The 11,007-nt window shown below is 57.2% G+C and overlaps 1 protein-coding gene across 1 annotated transcript; it reads right to left on the reverse strand.

The window, feature by feature from the left end:
* Positions 1–262: 262 nt before the first annotated feature.
* DLX4 (distal-less homeobox 4) lies at positions 263–6,141 on the reverse strand. Its single transcript, XM_082708384.1, has 3 exons — positions 5,566–6,141; positions 1,904–2,100; positions 263–1,483 (listed from the first exon to the last, which is right to left on the reverse strand). Exons 1-3 carry the CDS (start codon positions 5,819–5,821, stop codon positions 1,241–1,243), a joined length of 696 nt encoding a protein of 231 aa, XP_082564510.1. The 5' UTR covers positions 5,822–6,141; the 3' UTR covers positions 263–1,240.
* Between the last annotated feature and the right edge of the window lie 4,866 nt (positions 6,142–11,007).

The raw sequence follows: 11,007 nt of genomic DNA on the forward strand, positions 1-11,007 counted from the left end.
CTGGACAAGGCCAGAATTTACAGGTGAGGACCGTTCAGACCTGGGTCATTTGCAGTACTGACATCTTCCAGTTTCACACGGGAGTGTATGAAAATGGTCATTAGAACATTCCAGAGCTACAGCAGCAGAGCTAGTTAGTGGCAGAGGTAAAACTTGCATCCAGTCCTCTAGCTCAGTGCTGGAAGAATCCGGCAGGAGATGAGAGATGAACAACCAACACCCACCGCTAGAAGTTGGGAAACAGACTCACAACCAGGGCCCAGGCTTTTGCACAGATTTAATCTCCAAAAGCTCCCGGTATGGAGGACGCTAGATGGGTCATAAACAGAAGCAGTTCCTTTGGACAGAGAGCTGTGAGATGAACTGCCAGCCCACCCTCCCTATTTGGGGGTGTCTCTTCTTAAACGCATCCAGAGAGTCTGTTCGCCCCACCCATGTTCTCCAAAGTGTTACCCTGTGGGTTTCCAAGAAGGTGTGCCTGTGGGGTTGTTAGATATTAAAGATGGGAAAGGAGGGGCTAGACTTATAATAAATAAGGATAATTGGATGTGTTATCCACTGCAACTGAACAGACATGGGAAGAAGAAGTCTTTTTTAGAAGTGGATGAATTACCCATAGGTCCACAAATTCCACATTTTTGGCATCTCTTCTACCTCACCTTGGTGAGGTACCACTTTGGTGGTACTACCTTGGTAAGGTAGTCATGGGGCTAATGGGCCAACCATCGGGAAAAATCGATGGGGTGGGGCACCCGATGGTGCTCATTGTGAAGAATTGGGATGCCCACTTCATTTCCGCTTTTGCTCATAACAGGGTTGGGTGAGACCCAAGGCACACAGAGAGGAAAAAATACTCAAGCGTTTCTTGGTTTCGTCTCCAGGCTGTGGCAGACTGCAGTCCAGGGAAGGGGTGGGAAGACTAGGGGTCCTGGAAGGAGTCTGAGCTTCAGCCAGCGACTTTCCCTCCAGAGCCCCTGATCAGCAGGAGGGCATGTGTCCAGTTCATAGTAGTGGTTGGGGGGCGGTGGGTTAAGACCAAAGTCCTGATTAGGCTGTTTGGGTTACAGGGCAAGGGAGACTGGACTCCGCCCCATGCTTGTTCTCCTCTAATTCCTTGTCCACTTGAGAAAACCCATCTGGAGCTGGTTTCCTCTGAGACCAGAAGGGGCACAGGTGGGCTGGGTCCTGGGCTTTGTGGAGGATGGGGTGGGGGTGGGGCCCGACCCACCCTTCCCGGGACTCACATCATCTGAGATGGAGCCAAGACATCTGGGGAGTGATGCTGATACCAGGCTCCAAAGTTGTTGCCATAGCCACCTGTGGGCAGGGCCCCGGCCTTGGGCAGATCCCAGAGGGATGGGAGGGGTGGGGAGCAGGGAGACAAGGAGGGGGGTCTCCCAGGGAAGTCCGCTTCCTGTCCTCCAGAGTTCTGCTTCAGGAGCTTTTTGTATTTGGAGCGTTTGTTCTGAAACCAGATCTTTACCTTTGGAGAGAAGAAGGGAAAGAGGGAAGATGAAGAGGGGTGTGCGTGTGGGAGGCGGTGAGCCAGGGAAAGGGACTCACCCTCACCGCAGTCCTGGGAGCAGGGCAGAGGCTGGGGACGTGATGCAGTCCTCCAGAGTCCCCAAGTCGCCCAAGGTCCCGCCCCTGAGCTAGTATCCAGTTCTCCCCGTCTGGGCGCCTTCCTCTACCTGCATCCACCCCTCCTCCCCAAACACACCTTTTAACACAACCCCCCCCCCCCACACACACACACGAAACTGAGGGCCAGCTCTTAACACATCCTGGAGACCCACAACCACAGGTCTAGGGGACTCCTAGGGCATCCCCCTGGGGAGGGCGGTGGGTTCCCAGAGAACACATCTGGGGAGGGCTAGCTGCAAAAAGGACGGGACGGCCTCACCTGGGTCTGGGTGAGGCCGAGCTGCGCGGCCAGCTGGGCCCTCTCGGGCAGCGCCAGGTACTGCGTGTGCTGGAAACGCTGGTTCAGGTGCTGCAGCTGCAGACTCGAGTAGATGGTCCTCGGCTTGCGGAGCTTCTTGGTCGGGGCTTGCGGGCGCTGCTCCGAGGGCTCCGGGGACAGCGGCGGCTTCTCCGAGTCTGGGGGGGAAGCACAAGGCGGTGCGTGCGGGGAGGTGAGAGGGTCGGACGCGCAGCTCCAGGAGCTCATTTGCATCTCGTTTGCATGTAGGCCTCGGACGGGCCAGAAACGCAGGTGCCGGACTCCGCCCTCCTCTTCCTTCCGCTCCACGCTCCCTTCCGACCCACGCCCCCTGTGCGCCACGTGGAACAAGAAACGGTCCTTGCCCTCAGGGAGCTCCCACTCTTACGGGTTCTGTGACCCCAGGAAGAGAGCTCCAAGGGTCGGAGCGAGGGTACAGGTGGCGCCAGGGGCCAGAGGTCAGAGTTCAAGAGGGTGCGGTGGCGCCAGCTTGGGGCGGGGCGGGGCCGAAAGGCTCGGTTGGGGGCTGGGCTGAGGCCTATCACTGACGCGGGCACGTCATTCCAGGCGGAGGGAAAGCCAGGGAAATGCTCAGAGGCCCGAGACCTGTTTGTGTGGCAACCTCCCTGCTGCCAGAGGAGAGATGGGTCAGAGGGCCCGACCAAGCGGGCTTGAAAGCCAGGATGCGCACGCGCCCCCCTCCTCAGCATGGGAGTATGGAGAGGTCTCCCAGGGTTTACCATCCCCTGTTGCAAGGCACGGGCCCTCTCCCGAGGTGCAACCTGCAGGCGTGACCCGCTCTCTCCTCCCCCATGGGCGGCAGGCTGGGACCGACGGCTTTCTGGGACCCTAGAAGCCCGGTGGGACTGAGGCGACCCCTCCTGCGCCCCATCACACTCACAGAGGGGTTCACGGCTCTCGAGGATGGGGACCGGGATTCGGAGAGCTCGCAGCGCCTATCGGCGCCGGCCCTTGCGTGCGCTCCAGTATCGTGCTGCCGCGCTGCCGGGATGCCCCGCGAGGTCTGGTCACCTCCTGCCCCTAGGCCCAGTCACTCCAGGAACCTCCGCGGAGTAACAGTGGCCCTAGAATACAGGGGTTGCGGGGCGAGGGGTCCTCCTCTTCCCGTTCGAGCGGCCCCAACCTGCGCCAATCTGTGGGGACAATCCGGGACCATTCCATTAGGGTGATAGGACTGGGAGGACAAAGTGGCCGAAATGCCCCCGGGCTTAGGGCCACGTTTGCAGTTTTCCACGCAGGTCTAATGGGCCACCCCAGCCGAGAGAGCTCGTGGCTCCGGTGCCCAGACGCAGCTGGTGTCCGCCCGCGACCCGCACTCTCACCGCGCCCCTCGCTCCAGTCGTGCTCCCCCAGACGTGTAGTTCCTCGCCTCGGACCGGCCTCGGTGACCGGTTGCCTTCAACTCCCCCGCATCCCTAACCCGTGGCCCTAGGCGCTGCAGGCTTCTCAGATCCACCCCCCTCGACCTCCGCCTCGGCCAATTCCCAGAAAAACCGTTGGGTTTCCGCTCCCGCCTGCGCCTGTCCGGCCTCCCCTGCTTCGACCCATAGGCTCGCAGCCCCAGGCTGGCTGCCCAGCGACCGATCCCCCCACGCCTCTCTGGCTGCGGGGAGCGCGCGGCTCGGGCGGGGACGCAGCGCCTGGGAGGCAGCCCGGCTACTGAACTCCTCCAGCCCTCGGCTCCCTCGCTCTCCCGGCGGGCGCCCGTTCAATTTCCTTCCCCGACAGCTGCCCTTCTCCACACCAGCGGCGGCAAGTCGCGACTGGGATCTGCCCTGGTGGCGATCTTGGAGCCCAAAGGCCTCCCTGGAGGCCCGGGCGCCGCCGGGGAATGCTCCCCCGGGGTGGTGGCAGGGCTCTCTTGGAGCCAAATCTCTCCGTGAAGCAGGGGTGGACATGGAGTGGGGGGCAAAAGGGGGACTCAAGCCCTCTCTCACACTCCAATCATTCACACTAGATCGGGCAAATCCACCAGCTTTGGGAGGAAAAAATGCAACCATCTAGACTAAGCACATGTATGGTTTTCGTTGGATCCGGGGAAATTCTGTAAAGGAACTCTCCACTCTCTCGTCCTTAGAGGTGGCAGAGGGAAGGCTAGGCATGCAGAGGACAGGAAGGAAAATACTAACCCTATAAACAATTCTCTGAAGGACAAGGCTATCTAATTCTCAGCCCCACTACACACACATACACACAAATGTGCCATGTACTAAAGGGAAGACTCTGAGGGATTCGTTTGTAGAAACTAGATAATTTGTATTAAAAAAAAAAAAAACCCAAAACCAAACAAACACACAAACCTCCTCTCCCAACTGCTTCTCCTCTAACAGAGGACAAGACCCAGCGGCCTGGGAGAGGCAGCCCAGTTGGCACAGAAGGCAATTAACTTTGGGGGCTCTGAGGAAATTCCCTAAAATCCTCTTTTCTGGCCTCATGCATCGAAAGTCAATTTGCAAGGGCCAAGTGCAAATTGGCTTTCTTTGGGCCTCAGTTTCTTTGGGCTTCAGTTTGGCCATGGAGGAGGCTGAGCTCTCAAATCTTTAGGGTTGCTTCTGGCTCTGATGTTTTCTGAGCTCCTATGTTGGAGTAACGGAGAGAGATATCTTGGCCAAGGACGACTCCCATCCAGTGGGTGTGCGTCCTTGGAGGAGATTGTGCTAAAGACAATCGTGGGGGCAATTAGGTGGGAGCAGGAGGACAGGGGACCTGAGCTCTAATTCGGAGCTAGTACAAGTGGCTACGTATAGGGTTACAAGCATTCCGGCCATACCAGGCCCAGGACCAGGAAGACAGGCTAACTCCTTGGCCTTTTTGAGGCCTCCCAGTAAGCAGTTTCTCAGGGGTTCCATGTTGCTCCAGACAACAGGAACTGGGGCCTAATCCGTCCCCCATAACGACAAGGACATCCGTGGAGATGTCCCAGAGGGCCCGCTCCTTCAGCAAGAAGACTGAGGGGACCAGGGTCTACAGCTAGAGACTGCCCGACACACCTGTAGTTACATTCTTAAAACAATGAGTGGTGGGGTCCCGGCCCCCATTCCACCAGGCCAGCTTCCAGTCTCTGTCCGGCACATTCAGGCACCCGCCAAGGGAGGGGGGAGGGGCCCGAATCAGCCCCCAGTTCCACTGCCCTCCCGCTGCGGCCTGACTTCCATTTGTCTGGTTCTGGCTTGAGGGCTGCTTTCTGAGACAAGACAAACGCGGAGAGACTACTGGGGTAGGGAAGGAGTGCACGACGGAAAGAATCCTGGGGCAGGGGCTAGGCACCCACACCCACATCTGGATTGTTTCAGTTTTCCGTTACACGTAGGTACACACAACCCCGCTGCTCCAGGGGGTGGGGTAGGGAGCCCAGCCGCCCGGCTTCACACGACTGCAAATCGAAACCAGGTCGGTCTGGAAAAGGAGACCTAGATCAGCTCGCCCCCGCCCCTCCCCCCGTCTCCCGCCCCATCCCTTCGCCCTCCCCCCAACCCCCAGATCCCGTGGAATCTGAGTAAGGTCTGAATCCCGCTAGTTGCGCCCAACCAGGCGAGGGCGAAGTTTAGGGACGCACGGGATCAGGACCCCAGAGTGGGAAGAGCCGCGGCGGCCAGACTTACCTGCTTTCGGCTCCTGCTCAGAGGGCACCACCGGTAGCTGGCAGGGCAGGTAGGTGTCTCCCGGGGTCGCCTGCGCAGTGTAGGAGTAGGACAGGAGATGGCCATAAGGCCCAGAGTAGGGCAAATCGGAGGCGACTGCGGTTGCGGGGGACAGGCCAAGCGGGTAGGTAGCCACTACCGATGGGACAGGGGCAATGTCCGGGAAGATGGCTTTGGAGGCGTCCCGGCCAGGGAGGGGGCAGGGCAAAGAGGTCATTGCGGCCGGGGCCGGGGCCGAAGGGCCTAGGCCATGGCCCGGCACGTAGTCCGCTCCCTCTGCCAACTCTTTTTTTTCTGAGCCTCGGGCGTTGGGACCGGCTGAGCCCCCAGCCAGCCTCCCGCACACTTAGGATTCCCCGGAAAGTGTTTCTCTGCGCCTCTTCCAGCGGAGAGCGCGAGCCTGGGAAAGGGGTTCCGAAGGGGTGCCCCCCATGGCTTTTCCCCTCCCCCCTAAATCCATGGGGCCCCCCTAGTCCAGCTCTTGGGTTCGGTTCCCGGGACCCGACGGGGGCACCGCCCACTTAGACGCCGCGGATTGGCCGCCGCACGCGGTGACCTCACGGAGGCTGGCGCCGGGGCCCGCCCCCAGGGCAGCCCGCGGTAGAGAAATTCAGAACCCAGAGATCACAGGGGTGGTGCGCACGCTCCAGGCCCAGCTACCTCGGGGTCTTCTCGGTGAGGTGTGCCGGGGTGTCACGGCGACTGGGGCAGTCTGGGAACCTCGGTTTCAATGGCAGAAACGCTAGGGAGCTGGCGGAGCTGGGACGGCCCAGGGCGAACGGAGCAGGGTCGTGGCGGAGGCCCGGCGGCTGCGGGGACTCCGGGCACCGGCAGCCGCGCTCTCCAGCTCTCCGGGATCTGCATCGCCGCTGATCCCGCTGCCGCCCACCCGCAAGGGACTCGAGACCAGACCGCCAGCGCAGGCAGCTTATTCAGCTCGTCGGAATGCGTCGCTGCCGAGCGGCAGCAGTTTGTTGGTAAACAGACGCCGGGTCGGGGAAGGTACCGCCCCGCGGCCAGCCTGCCCCGCACGCGCGCGGCGCACACGCCCCCGCTGGGCGCCCTGGGCCTGACACGCGGCGACCGCCGCGACTGCGCCTCGCCGCACCCCCACCCCCGTCCCGGCTTCCGCTTCCGGCAAGGGCCCCCGTGCGCTTGCGACACCGAGGCTCCCGCCGGCCCCCAAGGCCGCTGGAGGGACCCGCCGTCCCGGCTTTGCCCGCGCGGCACCCCGCCTTTCCTGGCGCCGTGTAAGGCTGAAGTCTTGCAGAAATCGGGGCAAAATCCGCCGAGTAGGAGGCGAGTCCGGTTTGATGACTCTTCCGAGGGTGCAGGAAACACGGCGGGCCTGTCTTGGTGGCCGTGTTTTCCAGTTTGTGCAGGACCTGCCTCTAAACTTTAATACCCGAGACCTTAATGGGCAGGTGTCCACGTACTCAAGTTACCTGCAGCCACAGGTACACAACTACACACAGGCTCCATTCAGATACAACATACATACAAACACAGTCCTCTACACTGATGTTCACATTAGCATCCCTCCACAACCGCAGAGGTTCATTCACGGATCTGCAAGTACGGAGTGTAGGCTCAGATTGCAAAGCACATCTGTTTTGGGGATATATATATATATATATATATATATATATATATATATATTTATCTCCAAAGATAAATAGCACTATCCCTGAAAAAACACCATACTTGTCTCTTAAGCAGACCCAACTCTATAACAAGTCAAATCGCCCATGTACACATTCAAAAATGCAGGAAATCCAAGCAAATAAGCATTTAGGCATATGTATCCACCCTTCGCGAGTAATAGCCGTGCACACACCTCTAAGTAGATTCATGGGAGTAAGAGAGACAGTTACACCCCCAAACTCACCAGTCCCCACAGATTCTCCAGCATACCCACCAACATGCCTTTTCTCCTTTGAGTAAGCAGCTCTGTGGGGGTGTAGTCACGTTTGTATACACACATTTGCTCCCATTATCAGGGCTCAGAGGGAAGGCAGCCGTCTTAGAATTGGAGGGTAGGAGAAGACCAAGATCAGACAAAGGGGGAGGCTGAGAAGAGAAGCCATTGGAAGGTGGCTTCCAAGGTCAAGATCAGAGAGAGAGATCAAAGGGGTGTGGGTGCCAGGGAGGTTGAGCCCCCCAGTTAGTGTCCCAAGGGGGAAGATGAGTGAGTTGGCTTCAAACTGGACTGTCCTCTGGAATGGAGATGAGTTTTTGCAAGAAAGCACTGGACTCTGAGCTCTTGCCCTTGAAGCCTTGACGCTTCAGGAGAAGGGAAGACTCCTCCTTTGGGTGTCTGGAGAACCTAGTCCCCCTAGTCCCTCTCATCCAACAGGGTGCTGTTGGGAGGGGGGAGGGTTTGCTCAGTTGGAAACTGCTACTTTCACGTAGGTCCACTTTCCCCCTTTCTTACCCAACTCCAGCCCTGCCACGATCATGTCAGCTTAGAGCTGGGGCTATGAACGTACAAGGGTATATCCTTCCAGACCTTTCTATCTACCACCATCACTTTCTTTTGGAAGGAGGCAGCCACACAACAGTTTCAAGGACAGCCTCTCAGGGCACAAAAGAAGGAAGAGAATGGTTTCTTGGGTGGAGTTGGCTGTCAGAGAAGGTTACACAAAGGAGATATTTTTTATTTTTTTTAAAGATTTTATTTATTTATTTGAGAGAGAAACCAAAGAGAGAGAGTGTGCATGTGTGCGCATGCCCCTGCGTTCAAGTGGGGGGAGGGGTAGAGGGAAAGGGAGAAGCAGACTCCCTGCTGAGTGGGGAGCCTGATGCAGGCCATCCCAGGACCTGGGGATCCTGACCCCAACCAAAGTCAGCTTCTTAACCAACTGAGCCCCCCAGGCACCCCACAAAGGACGTACTTTTGAGGTGGAACCGAAAGAATGAGAGGAAGGACACTTTGTCTCTCTGTCATGTACCCAGAGTCCCTTCTGTGCTGGACCTAGCTTAAAAAAAAAAAAAAAAAAAAAGGCAAGGATGGGTTTTCTGGCAGGCCTCTTTAGGAGTTGACTTTGGGCATCCTCCAAAGCCGGGAGACCCACAATGAGAGCCTCTCCTAAACTCCCAGGGGCTTCACTGAACTCAGGCAGGATCCTCATTCCTGTGCAGGGGTAGGAAACACCCTACAGCCCTTTGGAACTTACAAAACACAGCATTCAAGTCCTGGGCATCTTCACAAAGAACCCACAGGGTACGTACCACTATGATCCTCAGTTTACAAATGAGGAACTATGTCCTTCCATCTGCACCTCCCTCTTCAGGGCTCCTTTCTTCCACAGGCCAGAGGGGGTGGGTCTGGGGCACTTGGCTGAGAAATGCTTTTGTCTCCTCAAAAGCAGACTCTTCAAGGACAGGTCCCATCCAAGCTGTATCACAGCCCACCAGCCCCCAGCTGAGGGTCTAGGGCGAGACAGGAAAGGCAGAAGGGGCCGCGTTCGGACTAGGAAGGGCTGTATTTGAGAAGGCTGTGTTTGAGAAGAGGGAAGAGGAGGGGAGGACCGGCATGGGAAGTCTGAGGCCTGGGTTGCCATCCCAGCTCACAAAGTGGAGGGCAGTGATAGCCTGGGTTGGTCATTGCCCGTCTCTGAGCCGCATTGTATCCAGAAAGGATGACAGGAGGGTGCTGCATTGAACACATCCAAGCCTTTGTTGTCTGCTTAAGAATGAACTGCAAAAACAGAAACCCCCAAACACAATAAAATCAAGAAGAAGGGGGAGGAGGAAGGCAGGCAGGCAAAACAAAACAGACTCTCCTGCCACTACCAATACCTCTCAGCCTCTGGCTTGTCACGATAGCCAGAAGCGGCCCTCCCAGTTCTTTCTAACGCAGATCCTCTCCGTTAGCAAAAGGAGCCAGCCTGGAGATTGGGGGCGCGGGAGTGAGGCTTCAGGAAAGGACAGCAGGGTCCAGAATGAGAGACACTGTGCCACTGGGGTCTCTAGAGGCAGCCAAGTGTCGGTGACGACCTTGGGATCTGGGCCATTTGCGGTGGTTTGCAGGCTTTTTGTGGGTCTCCGGGAAAGCGCAATCCCAACGGATCCGTAAATACCCTTGGCGGTGGGATGTATGCCTTACTTGAGGGACTCTCCCCTGAAGCGGGAAACTCCATCCTAACCAGTGTCTCTCCGGGGCAGTTCATATTGGACAACCGAAACACATGGTGGGGGCTGGGGGCTCTTGATACAGTCCCTGCAGTTGTACCCAGCGGGCTTCTGCCACGCTAGCCGGGCACTGGGGTTTAACCCGGTGCAGATTCCACAGGGCACCTGTAGAGACCCTACTCAGGGGAGCAGAGATTCCATTGGAACCCAGTACTCCGCCCTGGGCGACCAGTGCGGGATTATCCGCGCCCTCCGCTATGCACCCCGCCCACTATCTCAAAAAACGAAATCTTCGTTAGGTCTCCTCTACTCTCAGCCGAATTTAGGTGCGATTTGGCGGGGCTTTCGTAGTAACCTGGTTTGTGAAAACTTTGTGAACAATTTGGTTTGGTGGGGTGTGTGGGGGTGGGTGGGTGAGGATTTCGTCCCCCTGCTGGGCGCGGTGGTAAAGCCCCCCACCTTTGGCAAGTCCCGGGGGAAGGCACCCTTGGTAGAAGCCTTCGTGCCTCGCCACACACTCCGATTTTACTTGTCTCACATTTCTTTAAAGGCGATTATTTAAAAATTATTTTAATTATTTTTAATTTTTATTGATTTTATTTTTTAAATAATCTCTACACCCACGGCAGGGTTCGAACTCACAATCTCTGAGATAGACCGTCGCAGGCTCCGTGGACTAAGCCAGCTAGGTGTCTCTTGTCTGGAAATTTTGAATGATTGTTTCTCTTCTTTCGGATTGATCAACTAATGAGCGCTGGCGCAAGCGGGACTGCCGACTGCCGGCTGAGGTCACCGCCCACCGGCCACACACTTGGGTTTGCGCTTCTCATCCGCGCACGCTCCCCGAAGAACTTTCTTTCTATGATTGACCTTCCCCCCACTATCATTTTCCAGATAACTTTGGAGAAGCTCTCAGCGGGAGGGGAAGGATGAGATCTCAGCGTCTGCCCTTTGAGATCAGAACAGTGCTCGGCAGGCGGGACCCACGAGTCATTCCGCTCGGTCTCTAGCCAGACTCTCCCCGAGTCGTCTTTGCTTTTCTTTCCAATGCCAGCCTCCGCCCCCAAAAAAGTCTTGTATTTGGGATTGACCCGGACGTTTAAATGACCAGCACGTATATATGAAGTCACCAAACATAATAAAAACAAAACTATGACCACTCTTGGACATACCACAATCCCCAACACCTCCCCCAAAAGAAAAGAAAAGAGGTTAGCAAAAGATGGGGCGGTCTGGAAGGTGCGTTGGAGGCGCCGCCCTGCGTGTCCC

Source organism: Mustela nivalis, assembly GCF_964662115.1.
Source record: "Mustela nivalis genome assembly, chromosome: 17".
Taxonomy (NCBI): domain Eukaryota; kingdom Metazoa; phylum Chordata; class Mammalia; order Carnivora; family Mustelidae; genus Mustela; species Mustela nivalis.